Source organism: Lissotriton vulgaris, chromosome 9, assembly GCF_964263255.1.
Source record: "Lissotriton vulgaris chromosome 9, aLisVul1.2, whole genome shotgun sequence".
NCBI classification, from domain to species: Eukaryota; Metazoa; Chordata; class Amphibia; order Caudata; family Salamandridae; genus Lissotriton; species Lissotriton vulgaris.
In genome coordinates this window covers 1,144,341,626-1,144,361,921 of record NC_141697.1, presented here as the reverse complement: position 1 = coordinate 1,144,361,921, position 20,296 = coordinate 1,144,341,626, and the positions used below count along the sequence as shown (strand labels likewise).

At 43.5% G+C, this 20,296-nt stretch overlaps 1 protein-coding gene across 4 annotated transcripts in view; it reads right to left on the bottom strand.

Annotated features, from left to right (window-relative positions):
- Positions 1–5,167: 5,167 nt before the first annotated feature.
- The window catches only part of LOC147692932 (inter-alpha-trypsin inhibitor heavy chain H4-like), a 563,260-nt gene continuing 548,131 nt past the window's right edge, over positions 5,168–20,296 (bottom strand). For all 4 annotated transcript variants that reach the window (XM_086939190.1, XM_086939191.1, XM_086939192.1 and 1 more), the window contains 2 exons: positions 17,865–17,967; positions 5,168–5,515 (listed from right to left, as the gene is read on the bottom strand). In XM_086939190.1, the coding sequence (XP_086795316.1) occupies positions 5,434–5,515; positions 17,865–17,967 (185 nt within the window). In that variant the 3' untranslated portion in view covers positions 5,168–5,433. The remainder of the gene's footprint in view (positions 5,516–17,864; positions 17,968–20,296) is intronic.

Sequence of the window (20,296 nt, the reverse complement as noted above, 5' to 3'; positions counted from 1 at the left end):
CAAAGCACACCTTCCCTGCCTCAAGTGACCTGAATTAATTTGGGGCTGATTAATGTGTCACAGAATATTTTTTTAGCTGGCACCTGCTTCCTTAGTGCGCCCTGATTAGTGATCTTTTGCACTTGCTAAGTGCTTTCATTGTTGCAAAATTAGTTACAACACCTGCCCTGCCCCAACTGACAATAATGAATTAGGGGCTGATTAATGGATTTTAACTTCCAGCCTGGCTCCTGCTTGTCTCCCTTAGCTGTAATTCAGGACCTTTGTGGCATATGTGTAACTATTCTGAGGTTCAGAGCAGGGTCACATAATAGTTTCAACTGGCAACTGAACTCTGGAGGGGCCCCTCAGGAAGCACTACAGGAAATGGCTACTAATGATGAGCCTGAACTTTTGAACCTGGTAACTAGTTACTTTCAGTTTTGCTAAGATCGTATTTCTGCAATTTTGCACTTATTCGCGGGGCGCGAACTCACGCGAACAGTGCGAGCAGTGCGAGCAAAATCCGCTGCTCGCGGATTTGCGGATTTTGCGGGAGATTCGCAAATCTCGCGGATTGCGAATTTCCCGAAAATCCGCAAAATCCGCGAGCGGAACGGATTTTCCGCCCATGGAGAGTGCGCCCTGATTAGTGATCTTTTGCACTTGCTAAGTGCTTTCATTGTTGCAAAATTAGTTACAACACCTGCCCTGCCCCAACTGACAATAATGAATTAGGGGCTGATTAATGGATTTTAACTTCCAGCCTGGCTCCTGCTTGTCTCCCTTAGCTGTAATTCAGGACCTTTGTGGCATATGTGTAACTATTCTGAGGTTCAGAGCAGGGTCACATAATAGTTTCAACTGGCAACTGAACTCTGGAGGGGCCCCTCAGGAAGCACTACAGGAAATGGCTACTAATGATGAGCCTGAACTTTTGAACCTGGTAAGTAGTTACTTTCAGTTTTGCTAAGATCGTATTTCTGCAATTTTGCACTTATTCGCGGGGCGCGAACTCACGCGAACAGTGCGAGCAGTGCGAGCAAAATCCACTGCTCGCGGATTTGCGGATTTTGCGGGAGATTCGCAAATCTCGCGGATTGCGAATTTCCCGAAAATCCGCAAAATCCGCGAGCGGAACGGATTTTCCGCCCATGCTTAACCATGTCCTTATCTAATCAAGGCGCCAAAACCTCAAGCACTTATAAATTCACCATGCTGTCAACTTGCAGCACTCTAACTATCCATGTACTTGAACAATGACTCAGGCATTATGACATGCAGTGCTACAATCATATGAGCACTATCCATGCAGTCCTCTAATTACCTCCACACTTCTCATTCGCTCCTTCAATTCCCCAGGTAGTACCCATGCAGTCCAGCAATCACACTGTCACTCCCTGTGCACTCCTCCAATCATTCAGCCAGTACCATGTCGGTATCTAATCACTGTGCCAATACCCAAGCACCTATACATTCCTCATGCACTCACATTGCAGTATTCTAATCATCCAGTCAGTACTCATGTACTCATGCAATTACACAGGCACTTATTCATGCACTTCTACATTCCTTTGACTGCTACCTATAGAGTTTACTAATCTCCCTGTTACTACCAGTGCACTCCTTTAGTTACTCAGCCAGTCCCATGTACTTATCCAATCACTCTGCCAAAACACAGGCACTTATACAATCACCATGCACACACATTGCAGTACTCCAATCATCCAGTCAGTACTCATGAAATTACCCAGGAACTAACTCTTGCACTTTTACAATCCTTTGAGTGCTATGCAGTTTAGTGATCTACATGTTACTACCTATGTACTCCTTCCATTACCCAGCCAGTCCCATGTCCTAAGCCAACCACTCCGCCAAATCAAATCTTAATCACTTATAAAATCACCATACACTCTCCCTGCAGTCGTGTAATCATCCAGTCAGTACCCATGTACTCCTACAATAACACAGACAGTAACACATGCAGACTGTGCATTACTTATGTAGTCCAGCCATCTCCCTGTCACTACCCATGTACTCTTGGAATCAATCATGCTCTAGACATGTACTCTAGCAATCACCCAGATGTTAGCATACCGTTATTTCTCTTTTTTAACCAAATAAGGTAGTTTTGAAGAGAACTGTTTTTTTTTCTTCTTTTTCGTACAGCGTCAAAATGTCATTCCAACTGAATTTTTTTTTTTCAGCAGCAATTCATTTCTTGCTGCTGAATTTATACAATGTTGTTTGAGCGTCGCAAAGTCTATACAAATATCCGGACCGCGAAATGCAAGCTCCCTGGTCAGATTGTGTGACCTCTTGAGCATGTCGCAATTGTTCTTGTGCAAGTTGTCTCGGATGTATTGTCTGTAGATGCTTATACATACTGGAAGTCACATAGGAGTACTTCTTCTCGCTGCCTCTTGATTGAACTCGGGGACAGAGCGTGCAGTTGACCTTCCTTGCATTTACTTTTCATTATCCCTCTGGAATCGTAAAGAATTTCCAAACAATAGACTTTGGTCTTTTTTTTGGAGGTGGTCCCAAATCTTCATCATCAGATGGAAGCTCTATTGGTGAAGTAGAAGAAGCCATTGCAGAAGTTTTTGAAGTAAACACCAAACACACTCTCAGTATTGCTCATAAAAACACAGCAGGTATTTCTCCTCTGATCTATCTGAGAGAATGACTAAAGAGGGTGGGTTCCTCCAAGTTCTAGAATGGAAACCCTTGTCAACCAATGAAATTGATTCTTTCAAAGTCACATGGGAGTCACGCAACCAGCGCGTAACCAGCCCGCACCCAACGCAATGTCGCAGAAATATATTTAACAATAATATAAGTTTACTACAACTGCAAATATATTATTTTCACAATCAAAAGGGTAGTAATTTCGATTTTTAACATTATTTGAGAAACATAAAAGAGGTCAACTAGATCTTGATAAATTAATAGCGAGGAAGGAATTATCTTCTTGGACAGTAGTATTCATTCTGGTGTTGTTATTGGTTTTGTGCTATGACTTCAGTGACAAAGTAAAGAAACAAACGAAATCCAATATATTTTATTCGGGCGCAACTCGGGGTACGAAATTCGGGCGGATCTCGGGGTACGAAATTAATGCGGGGAAGACCGAGCTTATGACTTGGAACATAGACAATCCGCACTTAGCAGTGACCCCCTCAATCTGCTACTTGGGAGTTAAGATCACCCACGATATTGGCACTCTGGCCAAGGCTAATCTTGACCGTGTTTTTCGTGGCTGTAAGGCACTATTAAAATCTTGGTCCTTCCTCCCTCTGACTGTGCTTGGGAAAATAAGTCTAGTGAAAATGTCTATCCTCCCCAAATTTACTTTCATATTTAATTCCATCCCTGTAGCGTTTGATTCCAAACAGCTCCAAACATGTCAGCAGGAAATCAACTCATTTATCTGGAACTATAAAGCAGTAAGGCTGGCATGGAAAAAAATAAGGAGGAGGAGGGAAAAGGGAGGGCTCGCTCTGCTAGACTTACAGTATTACGCTTGGGCATTCCAGCTCTCCCATTCAAGGATGTTGCTAAAAACTCCCAACAAGTTCCTCAAACGGGAAAATGTTTAAGGCCATGTTAATTGGGGCGAACCTCCCACTTGATGGATTTTTATTCAAGTTTGGTGACCAGAGGTTCTTTAAAAAGGTGAGGCTAAAGATATTACAATCACTAGCGAAAGCGTGGGTGCAAATCAAAGCTAGAGTTGGGTTGGCCTATTTTTCCAACTACGCCCCAATTTGCGATTCCCCAGGGCTTCCCCCTTGCTTAAAGGATAGTCTTGCACTTCCCTTATTGGAGGCAGGGATCTCAAGATGGGGAGAGTTGATTGCAGGAGGTACATTGGTAGAATGGGAGGTGCTCCATGAGAGGGTAGGTACAGCCCTATTGAGATTCAAACATATACAACTAGGTAGCTGGTCCCGGGAACAGATTGGGAAAAATGTCCATGTTGGGAGGAGCAGCTTTCTAGAACAACACCTGGTAGAAAGGCAAATGGGGGGTAAGGAAGTAGCCTTCTGGTACTGGACCATTCTGGAGGAGGCAGGTGGTGAATGTATTCTACCTATGGAGGTGTGGGGAAGTGATATGGGGTTACAGGATGATGATTTATGGATAAAATCTTTTTCTCTCCTGTACAAAATTGTAAAGCCGGCTTGGTGGAGGCGCAACCATCTGTTTACAGTGCATCGAGCATACCTTTCCCCCCTAAGACTAAATTCCAGCAAAGGAAGTGCTGTAACAAGTGCCTTCTCCCAGCAGCTTCCGACATCCATATGTTTAGGGACTGCCCCACCATCAATGCATTTTGGGAAGAAGTAAAATCTACTCTGGAATCAATCCTTAAAATAGAGATATCTCTTAGTTTGCCATTAATTATATTTGGGCTGGATGATAACATCACAGGGTTAGCAAGGTCCTTCGTGTTCTATGCAATCCTTCTGGCCAGACGGCAGATATGTAAATTTTGGGTCGACCCCAAAGCACCTACGCATGCAGGTTGCTTGTCATCCCTCTATGAAACATCAAGGGCAGATATGGCCAAATCCTGTAGTACTCAGAGTCTTGTCTTTTGGAACCCGCTGATTCATTGGAGATAACTAAATGCTTGGGCTTCCGGGGTTTTTTTTTTTCTTTTTTCCCCGGGTCCTATGATTATGCCCCTATACTCCATGGTCCAGTTTGGGGTTCTGCTCGAATACAAATACGAACCTGGTCTAATAGGCAGGAATATGCCTCGATGGAGTAAAAACTTCTTGAAAGCATCTCCCGCCAATTTGGTATGTTTGTCCGGGTGTGGAAAGGGATCATTTTCTGGTCCTTTTCCTACGGACTAGTAAGGTGGTTCGCGTTTTCTTGGAACGAGGGTTTGGCAAATGAGGACACAAAAAAAAAAGAAATCCAATATATTTTATCAATATAAACAGATTTATAGCAAAATATCTAGATCACAATAGGTATTGCTAGAAATTTAATTTTGCACCTATGACCTTCAGAATTTTAATATCTTGCTAAAGACTTTCTGCAAATGTGTCATTGAAACTGCGCAATAGTTTAACTGACCTAAAAAGACATTTCTCAGGCACAAAGTGATTTGCAGTAGATATGCTTCTGTTGAATTTCCCCAAATATTACAGAACGTAGGAGACCAAGAACATATCATTTATTGGATGATTTATTTATTTAAGGAATTTCTATAGTGCCTTGAATAAGAGTACTTTTCATGTATCATGTATAGTTTAATTTAGAGCCAAATATCGCTTCTATGCAGCAATGTGGCAATATGGCATTCTGAATATATATATATATATGTGTGCTAGCTTGTGTCATACTAACACACTTTAAAAGGACCACTGGACGACAACACATAGAAGGCTTTCTTAAGCAAGTGACTGCAGTTCTTTGTCCTGGCAACGTTATCCTTTAACTCTGCTGCACATCCACAGTCCAGCAAGAAATGGTATCTGCTCGATCTGCTTTTGTCTTGAAGTTCTTTTTCGTAGTCCTGAAAAAGACAGTGGGAAAATCAGTTTACTTAAAATAATATTACCTTTAAGCTGTGACTTACTTTTATTAAAACATTTACGTGTTTATATGTTTTTTAATTAGCTTAGAAATACCATGCAATGCATTGCTCCCATATATTTAAATGGGAAGGGCTAAGAGTACAGTTTAATTACAATGACAGAATGTAAAGCACACATGGGACTTCCATTAAACATACAAATATGAAGCAATATTAACATCACTGAACAATTCACCCTCTGTGAAGCAGAAGATAGTTCCAAGCAAAGGAATAAAGTGTAAAAAAAAAAATAAAGAAACAAAACAAAGTTATATACTTGCCAGCACAATGTTAAATAAACAGTACCATACAGAGAGACAAGAAATAAACGGATAGAGGACCAATTTCATGACTAAAAAGTACTACATAAAAAGGGAAGATGTTGGACTTGGCCCTTTTTGGCTAAAGTTCCTCAAACTTTTTGCCTTCCTCCTAGACCTTTTTTTGACTTTGTGTTGCCGACTTAGATGCTCTGGACACTTTGCCACTGCTGATCAGTGTCAAAGTGCAAGTACTCGCTGTCTAAATTGTTGTGGTAATTGGTTGTCCATAATTGGTATGTTTGTCTTACTAGTAAAGTCCCTAGTAAAGTGCACTATGTTTGCCAGGGCTGGTAATGTAAATGCTACTAGTGGGCCTGCAGCACTAATTGTGCTACCCACACAAGTAGCCCTAAAAAGAGTTCTCAGACCTGTCACTGCAGTGCCTGCCTGCAGTTTGTTAACTGCCTTGTTGTCCTGACAAGTACACCCACTTGCCAGGCCTTCCCCTTCCCTTTTTATGCACATCAAAAACACTATAGATGGTCCAAGGTACCCCATCTAGGCAGGGTGTAGTCTATGGGAATGGTAGGACATGTACTGAGGTGTGTACCATGTCCTCACAGTGAAAAATTGCCAAATTAATTTTTCACTGTTGCAAGGCCATCTTTCCCATAGGACAGAATGGGGAATGCTGTGTCACATGTTTCCAGCATATCTTCCCATTGGCATAAGATTGAGAGATGGAGTTTAGTGTGCCTGAATTCAGAATTTAATAACAAGTCTTTTTGTAAAGATGGTTTTTAAATTGTCTGTTTAGAAACCATGCTTTTAGAAGTGGCTCGTTTCTTGTCTTAACCATCCAGAGTGCCTCTGGCTGGTTGTATATTGACTGGGTTTGTATGTAACAGGGTCTAGAAAGTGTCCTGACACCAGAGAGGAGTAGGTGAGACAGCAACAGGATAGCTGCATTTGCTGTGGTGGGAGGAGCAGCCCCTTTGAAGCGAAGAGGGCTGTGCTGCTGCCACAAAATAATGACTTCACCTCCTGCAGAGTGTCTGAGGCCCAGACCCTGACTTTCAAAGAAAGAAGGTGTGCACTGGCAGGAAGACACTCAGGTCTGGTTTGGACCGGGCTCAGAGACCCCTTGACACAAAGACTTCAAAGGCATGTATGGGTATAAATGTGAGAGGTGAAACCCCTGAACTGAAAACTGAACTCAAGCCTGAAAAAGGATTGAGACTACTTTGTGATCAAGAGGAACCTCTGCTAAAGAAGAACAGCTGAAGAGACTGAAGAGAAGGACTGCCGTATAGGACCATCCCCACTGAAAGTAACCACCCATCCCTTAAGGACAACTGGCCAAGGAAGACGCATGAAATGGGCAAAGGTGGTTCCAGAAAAATTTTATGCAGAAAACTTCTCAAAGATTAAGGGGCAGGTTGAGGTTTGTAAAAATCCTTGCGCACAGGGTCAAGAAATCGTAGAGGCGTTTGAGGCCATATGTGTGCAGGTGTCACAGGACCTCTTGGTAAAGACTAAAAACGTAATCCCAGGAAATAAGCGCTGGTTTGATTCAGCTTGTTCAAAAGCACATAGATCATTACTGGTAGCTCTAAAAAGTGTCCCCAGGGCAAATGATGAGATTACCAGACTCAGGAAAATTTACAAATTAGCAATAAAAAAACGAAAGGACACCATTAAACAAGAAGTTCTGAAGAATAGCAAAAGATTCTGGGAGATTATTAAACAGCCCTTCTTCTCAGATGATGATAATGATATCATGGACTGCGTTATTCCTGATGAAAAATGGTTATCTCACTTTAAAAACGTTTACGGGGATATCGCTGACGTAACTACAGATGCCCTGTTGACAAGATCAGCCACCTGCTCCATTATCTTTAACCAAGATGAGGTGGAGAAAGCCATTATGTCCACCACAAAGCACAAGGCACCTGGCCCTGACGGTGTGCCTGCCGACTTTTTTATGTATTCCCCAAAACTGTGGGCTGAAGTCTTGGCAAATGTGTTTAATGCAGTGAATGATAACCTTGCACCTGCATCATGGAACATCTCTACCATTGTCCCCATTTTTAAAAAAGGCCAGCGAGATGATCCAGGCTGTTATAGGCCTATATCCCTTCTGGATTCCTCGGTAAAAATTTTAGGCAGAGTCCTCCTATCTAGGCTGAGGGAGAATGTTGAGGGCTGTGGAGGATTGTCCGAAATCCAATATGGATTTAGGGAAAAAAAGGATACTATCGAACAGTGCATTAATTTACATCTGCTCATTTCCAAATATACTATAGCCAAGGAGGGGTCTTTGTATCTTGCATTCATGGACCTCTCCTCGGCTTTTGACTTGGTCAATAGGACTAAGTTGTGGTCCATTCTGTTGGAAATTGACATAGATGAGGCATTGGTCACCTTTATGTCCTCCTTGCACCAAGAACTCTTCTCGAGTGTTCGCGTGACTAACGAGGGCAGGTGTACCGCTCTCTTTAGATCCTTAAGGGGCGTGCGGCAGGGCTGCATTTTGGCCCCCTTACTCTTTACCATCTACATCAATGGCCTGGGTGTGTACCTAGAGGGGCAGGAAGCCGACGTCCCGCGTGTAGGAGCAACAAAGATCCCGGCACTCCTATACGCGGACGATGCCGTGCTGATCGCCCGCACGGGAGTTGGCCTCCAGCGCCTATTGAATGCTTTTGGCACGTTCATGGACCAATTAGACCTTAAAACAAACGTAGCCAAGTCACACACTATGGTGGTGGGTCTAGAGTGTCGCAGGAAGAGAACTAAAACATTCACTTGTAGGGGGGACTTGGTCTCTAGGGTATCTACATTTCCCTATCTAGGCATTTTGTTCGATCAGAAAGGGACTTGGGGACCACAGGTTAGAGCTAAGAGACTGGCCGTCACACGATCATCCTCAGCAATCCTGAGTTTTGCTGGCAGGCTAGGAGCCAGGCCTATGGAAGCCATTCTAAAAATCTACAATAGCAAATCTGTGGCCATCGCACTATATGGCTCCGCACTGTGGGGGTACGCAAATGTGGAGCCTATACAGAGAGCAGAGAATAGATTCATCAGAGCCCTGCTCTCTGTACCTCAGTCCACTCCAACGTATTCCATACATAAAGAAGTTGGCCTTCAGTTTCTCTCAGATAAGTTGAGCATGGCCCCACTGATTCTTTGGCTAAAAATATGGTTGAACGAAGAACTCCCACTAAACCACAAGATTCTGACCAATGTCCTGTCCCTTGATAAATCTAACAAAATTCCTTGGCTGGCCTATCTGGCAAAAGCTTTTTCTGATCTAGGTCGCCCGGAGCTTTTTACCTCTCCGGAGTCCATTAGGATCCAAGACCTTGATTCAGTCAAAAAGTCTTTTATGGTAAGGAAGGAGATGTGCCGTGAAGAGAGTGAACTAGCAAAGCCGGCAGTGAGGGATCATTGCCTGCTGCTTACTTCACCTTCACTTGCACCATACCTTGGTTATGTTACACTTCCTTTCCACAGGTTTATTTTAACCAAATTTAGATTTAATTTGCTACATTATCATTTAGGCTCTTTTAATAACTGGCAGAAACCAGAATTAGCCCCACCCTGTAGCTGCGACCAGTTCTCAGTGCAAGACACAATGCACTTTGTTATGTTTTGTGGTTTATATTTAGAGCCTAGAAAAAATTCTTGTTGCCAATTCTCAAGAACGCCGGCTTCACACAGGTGAGACCGGCTTTACTCTACTTACAACTACTACCTAACCCTCACATTACTTTTTGCGTTGCTAAATTCCTGGTTGCCGCTTCAAGGGCGAAAGCTGCCTGCCAAGATTAGTTATTAATGTTAAACACATTTCTTCTTAAACTGTTTATTATAAAAAATTTAAATTGTTACTAGATCTCTGTATCATGTGTATTACGATAAATTTTGTATGAAATGTATTTTATTGCTCATCTCTTTGTATGGTTTTTAATAAGCCGAATAAAGATATTTTGACTGACTGACTGACTGCCGTGTTCTGGGGCTGGCCTGCAGTTTGCTGATTTGACTAATGAGAGGACAAGGGACTTGCTGTGTGCTGTGTCCCAATGCTTGAAAGGACTTTGCTGTGTGCTGTGTCCTGAAGTAACTTGTATAAAAGGACCGAGAGGAGCTGGCTCTCTTTTGTGGAAACTCAGGAACATCAAAGTTTCCAAATGTGTCTCAGCGATGCTGTGTGAGTGTGCTTTTTGCAGACCTTTGTGAGAATTTCCCGTGACCATGTGCCCCGGAGCAGTCTTGCACTCTGCTTCGATTGACAGCGTAACCAGAAGTGCTGTGATCGTTATCGCCATCGGCCCGGACCGTCATCCCAAGGGGGAGCCATGAGAAATCAGTGCTGCCGGCACGGGCCCACGTTTGCCAAGGAGAGACCTGTGAACCTTTACCATTGTGGGTCCGAGGTCCTTTTCCCAAGATCAATGGAGTTGCCCCGGGAGCTGATCAGCTGCGAGGCCGTCACCAGGTAGCCCGACTCTCACTGCAAGGAGCAGCCGCCGCCAACCCAAAGCCACACAGCATGATGCCCAAGCTGTGAGGAGAGGAGAGATAGACTGTACCCCCCAGGTAACGCTCAGCGAGCATTGTGTGTCGCCGCATGGGGCGGAGTGCGTAATACGAGAGACCGCTCTTGGCCTTTCCTATCTTTGTAGCGTGAGCCTCCATCCAAGTTAATATCGCGGCCCGTACTCGCGAGTTGTGGCAGTACAACGGTCGGATTGTGGAGCTGCACTTTGTTTCCTTCGGAACAGTATTGGGGGCATGTTTTGGCCGTGAGTCAGCCAAGAGTGGCAAAGAGACCTTAACTAGCACCGCCATCGGTGCCGAACTGCATTATTACTTGCTTTTATGATCCACATTAGTATGTGCATTTCAAACTGGATTATTACCTGCTTTTACGATCGGCACAAGTACTTGCATTGCGGACTGCATTATTACTTGCTTTACGAACCACATTAGTACTTGCATTAAGGACTGTCTTATTTTCTACATTACGAACTGCATAGCATTGCATTAGGACTGCACTAGATCATTGTGAACTGCTCATTCATACCGCAAGAACCTACAAGTGATTGTTGGCCTAATAACCCTTCCAGTGAAATATTACGAATATGATATTTTTATCATTTGCTCTCATCGTATTTCTTCTTGATAAAGATACCGCTATTTTACGAAATCAGTGTGGTGTCCATTTGTGGTGTTATCACTGTGTTACTGGGAGTGTGGTTGCAAATTTGCGCAAGGCTTATTCAGGGATGGGCAGCTGAGGGATGGTGTCACGATGTAGACTAATTTAAACGCCGGAAGTAAACCGGCTTGTCTCTTTCCAATCCGCTAGAGAAGAGTCGGTTACACGATACAGCTACGCAAATATACGAGGTGAGGAGAGAATGAGAAATAGAGATGCATGTAAGGCGTAGTATTATCGAACTATAAGCAAAACGAGTCCGCCCGTAGTTGTAAGAAGGAGATTGCTAAGGAGTAATGGCGTGTGACCGCATTTTATAGTGTCCAGTAATTACGTCTTGGACAACAATGCCTAATAAGATAGGTTTTGGGCTCTGCAATTATGCCCTGAAAAACGATGTGTCTAGGGATATGCAGGAGACACTGCAACGAAGATAGATATACTCTAGAAATGCGTTATTTACAAATACTCTCGAAAAGCATCCACTGTAGGTCGTGCCACAAAATGGCAACAATATTTTTGTAACTCAATATTTTTGACATCGATATTGTTTCAGTGATCCATTATTTTGTTAGTTTTTAACTGTCCTGAGGAAGACGGTGCGCATAGCAGAGTCCACCAAAACGCGTCGACAACAACCCTTTGTGCTTTTTTATACTAATGACTTAGTATATGTTTTTAACATTGTGATGAATACTGGGACCATATCGTGTAAAGCATAAAAATGTGGTATATATGTTAACCTCATCACAGTTAATAGATGAGCTGTCATAAAATATAGGCAAAGAGAAAAGTGTGCTCTAATTGACTGAATATATGATGTTTTAAATTGTTTTAATAAATTGAATATAAAACGTACGTTTGGATGTGGAAAGTGTAATATCTCTTTTGAATCTAGTGCCTCTTTGTGGTTCTACTTATACCTGTGTGGTGAGTAAATGTTGAAATATGGTAAGGATGATATCTAGTTAGAGGTGACTGGTTTACAAAGTATAAATTACTAAACCTGGAGAATATAGTGTGACACGCATGAATATATAACTACCAAGGGAACATTTTTGTTTTAACGTTGCAAATACTTTACACATTGCCTTGGAGATAGGCCTGGTTGCTCGTGCCAAGCTACCAGAGGGTGAGCAGGAGTTATCTAAAAGTGTGTCCCTCCTTTCCCTTGACTAGAAGCAAGGGGCTCTATTTGGACTAAGGTACCTACCTCAGCCAACTAGAGACCCCCAGTTCTAACAGAAGAGAATAAATTAGGGTCAGTCATAACAAACAAAGTGAAGCATACTATGAATGTATGGAGGCAGGGACAGAGAAGGTTGAAAATGTCCAAACAAATAACTAACCAAGGAAGCTCAAATCTTTAGGAATATAAAATTACTTATTAATGTTAAGTTGGAGATAGTCCTCTATCAATTTGCCAGAGTGCCTTTCTTCACAAGCTAGATATTAGATTAACAGATGTTGTTTGGTTTTTTCTGTTTTGTACATTTCAGTTTATCCTATTTAACAAAATATATTTAGTTAACTTTGGGTGTATATATGTAAAAACATATACTGACAAGTGGGTCGAAAGTTGTAATCCCTGCACAAACAGATGCTATCGCAGGGATCACAATATCAAGTGGAGGGTAGTTTACTGCACCCACTAACTACCTGGTGCAATAAAGTCTTCTTCTTAAATGTCAGCAGGTTGAATTTGCTTAAATGTGAAAATACAAAAGTCATGCTAGGTGGAAATTCCATACTAATAACTCTGGAACTCAGGGCTGCTTGATTTTTTTGGTTGCAATTAATAGTGTATACTCCTCTCAGGGACTAGTAATTAGCACGGTTGGGTTAATTTGGACATTGGCAGAGAGGGTATGCCTTTGCGCCAGGGTACCCTCTCCGCCAAACTCTCAGTCCAGCAGTCTGATTTAGAGGTGGGTGTATCCCCATATATATGCCGTAGTAATATTTACTCCATCTGTGCAAACCTTCCTCTCACAGCCTGAGAGAGCAGGGGGACGTTGGAGGTAAGCCAGCCTGCCATTCACCCTATTTAGAGTAGATGACCAAATGGCTTTTTGTTTTATTGTTTCATCACCGCCAGGCATATCCTGGTGAGGAAGGACAGTAAAAAACGAAAAATTACCGCATTACCACAACATCATGGGGTAAAACTCCAAAGATATGGGGGACATTCATTTGTTTTTATTTTTTTTAAAACAACTACTACTTTGAGAGTTTATTATTCAAAAATAAAAACCTTTGGAAAAGTCTGACAGCTTTCCATCATATTTGATGAAGCAGTCTTTAAACCCTTTCCTATATCGACAGTTACTACCAGGATAGTGCTTGCTTCCAATCTACAGAAAAGCCTGCTGGGTTGGCAAACATCTCTAAATTTGGCAGGCAGAGTGAAGGCAGGATGGCAGATGTCCTCCCTCATTCTGTCTGCCTTTGATCTGTCCACCAAATACTGAGTCAGACTGAAATGTTCTTTGACCGTCATTTAATAAAATGATTAAAGTACTTTCAAGAAGTTGTTAACATGTTGGTACCACCCACTGTTTACCTCACAGAAGCTAGAAAAAAGTCACAGAAGATCAACTCACCAACTTCCTCAATGACACATCACCACCGGCATCCTCAGATGTCAACACCACATCGAGCAACCTCCATCAATGGATCGCAAACTGCGCGGACACCTTTGATCACCTCTAGGAAGTCACTGGCAAACAACACTTCAAGAATGCAAGCTGGTTCACCCAATGCTTCAAGAGTCCAGACACACCTGTAGATGGCTCAGCAGACCACGGAAGCCCACGCCGCCTTCAAAGCAGCCACCATTGCACACCAACATCTCATCAAAACCACAAGGAAATAGGCCCTCCAAGACAGAATCACCAACAATGCACACAATGGAAAAGAACTCTTCAGCATCATCAAGGGGTTCGCCAAACCCAACAGCATGGCCACAAATGTCCCACCCTCCTAAGAACTCTACAACAGACTCAGCACCTTCTTTGACCACAAGATCAAGACTATTTATGACAACTTTGACACCCAGGACCACCCGGCCATGCCAACAACCACTACAATCAACACCAACTCAGCCTCGGACCGACTCTGCACAGCTGGTCCCCACTTACCACGGACAACACCATAAAGATAATGAAAAGCATCCTCTCTGGACCATCTTCAGACCCCTGTCCGCACCGCATCTTCCACGGTCATCGCACTCGACCTATGCTGAACCATCAACTGCTCTCTCAAGACCACCATGTTCGCTGATGACTGGAAACATGCCGAGATCAACATCCCCCATGAATAAACCCTCCGCGGACCCAAAGGAGAGCAACAACTTCAGGCCCATCTCCCTGCTCCGCTTAGCAGTCAAAGTCATCAAAAAAGTCATCAATGCCCAGCTCTCCAACTTTATTGAAACCAACCACGACCAGGACATCTCCCAATCCAGATTCTGAAGTGATCATAGCACTGAGACCGCCCTATTTGCAGCCACTGATGACATCCACTCTTCCTCAGCCCCACCCTCTTCAATATCTACCTGGCCACCCTCGCAGCCATCCTCAGTTACCAGTGGCTCAACATCATCACCTATGCCCAAGACACCCAACTGATCCTCACCCTCACCAAAGAACCCACTGTCACCAGGCATAACTTCCATGAAGGAATGACAGCCATCACCACCTGGATGAAGGACAGCTGCCTGAAGCTCAACTCAGACAAGACAGAAGTCTTCATCCGGGGCCCCTTCCCCTCTGCTTGGAACAACTCCCGGTGACCCTCTGCTCTAGGAAGTCCCCCAACCCCCACAAACCAGACACAAAACTTCTGCATCATTCTGGACTCCTCGCCCACATTAGACAGCCAGATAAACACCCTATCCTCCACCTGCTTCAACACACTCCTCCTGCTTCAAAAGACCTTTAGATGGATCCCCACCAAATCCAGGAAGACAGTCGTCCCATGCCCTCATCAGCAGCAGGCTCCACTAAGGCAACACACTCTAAGCCAGCATCGCCCAGAAACTTCTCAGAAGACTCCAGAATGTCCAGAACGACACAGCAAGACTAACCCTCAACATCCCCAGTCGCAGCCACATCACTTAACACCTCTGTGACCTACACTGTCTCCCAGTCAACAGAAGTATAACCTTCAAACTCCTCACCCAGCATACAAGGCCCTTCACAACGCCGGACCAGCATACCTGTATCACGGCCTCAAATCCCATGTACCCAACAAACACCTCCATTCCGCCCATCTTTCCCTGGCTACTGCCCCACGATGTCGCGAGACCAAAACCAGAGGAATGTCCTTCTCCTACCTCGTCTCCAAGACACAGAACACCCTACCCATCCACCTTAGAAAATCGCCCTTGCTGACGCAATTCAGGAAGGACCTCAAGACCTTGTCCATGTCAGCCCTTATGTACACCATAGAGCTTAGGGAGATTAAACGTAAGTGTAAAAGGCTGGAGAGAAAATGGCGTCTGGGCTATACAGATCTCGAAACTGCATATAGAAATTCCATTAGGGACTATAAGCTAGAGATTAAGAAAGCTCAATCCCAGCACTATACGCAAAAGATCAATGATGCTAGGTCCAATTCGAAGGAAATATATAGGATAGTAAAAAGTCTCACTGTCCTTAACCAGCCCCCCTTAAACAGTGATGAATTACAAGTTCGCTGTAATGAGTTGTCAGACTATTTTTTCAATAAAATAGACTGTATATACTCTGCTTTTTCAACTACCCAACCAAATAATCTAGTAGCCACTTCTGGCCACTCCAAACATGGTGTGATAGATAATATATCACCAGTGCTGGAGAATTTCCCTTTGCTGCAGTCGGACCTATTAGCCATTCTAATGACCCAGGTAAAATTGGGCTCCCCCAGCGATTCGGCCCCTCCTAGTTTTTTAAGGACCGTCAGTCAGACCATCCTCCCGGTTATGCTGAAGGTACTTAACGCCTCAATCTCCACCAACATAGTTCCTTCTAAGTGGAAAGAAGCCAGGGTGAAAGCACTTGCTAAGAAGCCTAATATGAGCATCAACAATTTCAGCAATTATCGTCCAATCTCCCTGCTCCCCATGGGCCAGCAAACTACTGGAAAACAGTCTCCTTGATCCCTCGCAGACCGGCTTCCGCCCCAAGCATGGGACGGAGTCGGCTCTATTGGCGGTCCTGGAGGAAACAAGGGGCATCTTGGATCGGGGAGGATCGGTGGCAGTCATCCTCCTCGATCTGAGTGCCGCTTTTGATACTGTAAATCACACAATCTTGTTGTAGCGCCTCCGGGAAATTGGGATTCAAGGAGGAGCGCTGGAGTGGATCTGTTCATTCCTAACCAGTAGAAAATTTCAGGTCTTTGAGGGAGCGACCATCTCTACCAGCAGGCCCTTGGACTGTGAAGTCCCGCAGGGTTCTTCATTAAGCCCGACGTTGTTTAACGTCTACATGAGACCGCTGGCTGGGGTCGTCCGTCCGTATGGTATTAAGATCGTGACCTACGCGGACGATACCCAGCTGGTGGTCTCTCTCACGCGGGCTGGAGACCCTGTGGGTACAGTGGACCTGGTGGGATGCCTGATCAAGGTCAGTAGATGGATGACCCTGTCTTGTCTCAAACTTAATGGGGACAAGACAGAGGTCATGATGTTGGGACACCTAGCCCCATCTACGATCGACCAGATCTGGCCAGCGTGCCTGGGCACTCCCCCAGTCCCCAGGGATGCCATCAAGAGCCTGGGTGTCTGGTTGGACAAGTCCCTGACGTTTGACCACCAGCCCGTTGTACTATCTGCCACCTGTTTTGGCCTCATTAGAATGTTGAAGAAGATTCTTCCGTTGTTACCTTTTGAGGCAAGACAAATGGTGGTCCAAAGACTGATTCTCTCGAGGTTGGACTTCAGAAATGCGCTTTACCTTGGGGCCTCAGATTTTACACTAAAAAAGCTACAAGTAATTCAAAACTGTGCGGCTCGGACTCTGCTCCAAATCCCCCGTAGGACCTCTGTGAAAGCTGGACTGGCAAGATTACACTGGCTCCCGGTGAAGGATAGGATCAGTTTGAAATCTCTCTGTGTTGCTCACCAATCCTTTTGGGAAACCGGTCCATTGATTAGTCGCCCTTTAATTACTCCTTATCTTCCCAGCAGACAGCTTCGGTCTACTAACGCTTTACTTGCTGTTGTGCCAAAGGTCAAACGGTCTAGATCAGGAGGTCGTTCCTTCTCCCTGAATGCGGCCAAATTGTGGAACAGTTTACCTTTTCATCTTAGGTCCAACTCGGACCTCACCTCTTTTAGGAAACATCTAAAAACTTTTCTGTTCAATAAATAGTTTGTTCTCTTTTTTTGCATTTCAGCCCTACTGAGAACACTTGTTAGCATTCAGCGCTGGGACGCCCCAGGGCAGCTATCTGCGCTTTACAAAATCCATTTTCATTTCATTTCATTTCATTTCAGACCTGGCTCTTCATATGATGCCAGCACTTAGTTTGACCCGCTGTGCACCCCCTCACAGCACCTGGAGACCCTCGCGGGTGAGTAGCCGCACTTTATAAACCTTGATTGATTGATTGATTGTTTGATTGACTAAGAGCTCATAGCCTAACCACATTGAAAAGGCAAACCAATCCAAATACATCATGGGGGCATTGTAATTGAACTTGTTCTGCAGACATTGATGTTCATAGTTGAGCCCTGACTGGACCAAAGAACCTTTGGCTACTATGGTACACTCTCTATAATGTGCTCTGTTTTAGAATCATGTGCTCTTACTTGGTTGCTTTCATTTCTTGCCCATCAACCGACAGAAGTTTTTCCGTCGCAGTCGGCTTTTCTCCCAAACTTGACACAAAACTTGTGTTAACGTAGAATCGACCTTGATAAGGAAAAAACAGAATTATCTGAATATGATTTTTGGAAATGATGCAATATGATTCTGAATTTGAGGAAAGTGTAAGGTTGCTAATACAATCTGTAAAACCCAGCCACCTAACAACATTCAATTCAAACTTTACTCTCAGTTTTTAAGGTTTATTGAGAACCACACTTCTGAACATCAGTACAATTAAATGTACTGAGATGCAAGATTGAGGGGACTTATCATGTTATGTGCATGAAGTCTGTTTTTTATACAAATCGCTATGCTCTCCCAACAACTCTGATAATTATTTTTAGTTATGTTATTTTGGTATGTTATGTTAAGTTATGTTTGAAAAACTGGGAATAAAACTTTTTTGTGGCTGTGAAAACTTCTTTGAATTGTGGGTAATTTGGAGCGTAAGCTTGGTCAGAGACTGATTACAAAACATCTGCTGGTCTTAGAGTAAACCATCTTGTTCCCGCTTCCTTGTACCAATACATTAGGCCGACCCTCTGTCCTAAGATCTGCACACATGCAGTGGGCTCACCCTCAGCATTCAGTTTGGTGCTGGCCCAGACCATGCTTAACACAGATAGAAACTGCTTATCTTGTTTTGAATGTTGTATACTTGAGGTCCTTGAGTTTAAAACGACTCTTTCTAATTTCCATTTTCACTGTTACATCACTAGTCTCTGCTTCATGTTGCAAGGGCCAGGACTGCTGATACTAGAGGTCCTATTAGAAATCAGTCAGTCATATTTCCTACATGGAAGGAAACTAAGAAAAGTGGAAGCGTCAATGAGGTGGTGCTTGCCACTTCCCACGCTGGTTTAGATTTATAACAGTGACTGTATTTGCTGCCCAGTACCTTCTAACGCTTGAGAGGGACTGATTGGTGGCACCTGGGTGTTTCCCGGTACACCAGATTTCAATGCTTCAGCTACTGATGATGATCCTCTGTCATTCTTGCTGATGTTTCTGATTTGCTTCTTCATTTCCTCACTGCCAAGGGGTTGATTCCTGTGCATTGTGGTATTGAGGTACAGTGATAGCATTCTAGTGACAGTATACTCTAATGATGTTGGGGCTGCACTGAAATTCAGGTGAGAATTACTGTTAGCGGCCTGTTTCTATGTACTTTTTCCTTGCATGATTTTTTGTGGTACTTTTCTATTGGCCTTGAAGTTCATCCATGGATGCCCTTTATAATGTTACTGTCCAAAGCTGCCCACGTTCCAGGTCGTTCAGACTTTGGAAGGAAATCTATGTGAGCATCTTGGGCTAGTCAGCTACATTAGGGTGATAGTATGTTATTTCTTCTCCTTTTCTAGATCAAGGTATTTTACAACCATCAGTCATTTCACTCAGTGTCTAGGGAATTACATTTGTGAATGTTGTGGGGTGCATCAGAGTTTGGAAACATGTTGATGGCGACTCTAGTTCTAGGGCCTGATCAAGAGGTTTCAGATAATGTTGTGTTCTGGATTATTCAGGGACCTCTGAGTCACTGGAGAAGAAAGAGTGATTTAATTCCCTTGGCGCACAGTTGAACATGGTTGTGCCTTTTTTTCATTTCTTCAGAGTGTAATTCATAGATTGGATATTATGCAGACAGATTGCCCTAGTCCACCGCAGTAATATTGGTGCATGTAGCACTCATGTTAGCAGATACTCAGGTGTTAAACCTTTGAGATCGTGTATACCAAGATATTGAAGGCAAATAATCATACCATTATTCACTTCTCTGCCAAAATATGCTCACCTAGAAAAAGTAGCTTTAAAAGAATTGTTCACACACTCTTTTAAGACATTCAGAAGTTCAAAAATGTGACACCTCTAGTGCTCATCTAAAGATGCAAAGTAGCCAGAAGGTAAGTAGATTTAAAGGATTTATTTAGGAGCGACACAGTACAACCAGTTCAGGAAACCAGTACGTCTAACTGCCGTTCCGTGGTTCCAGAACCTAAAACAGCAGTTATATGATGCATGTACAAAGGTCTATGAATGTGATGAAGAAATTACAGAACAAAGATACAGGAAGAATATAACACATCTCACTTCAAAAATATAAAATGAAAAAGAAAGAAAAAAACAAAAGGAAACAAAGAAAAAACTGAAATGATGTGTCACATAGAAACATACCTAACAGGTAAAAACATCTTCAATTGTTTAATTTGGCTCAGAGTCATCAAGACATATACCTTGCAGGAAAACACCTAGTTCTATTGTTCACTTCGACTCTGGAGGCCACAGTTTGACCACACTTGGTTTGACCACCCTTGGATTCTGTACAGTTATTCAACACAGTCTTGCTCTTACAGACCTTACTATGCTCTGAGAGACC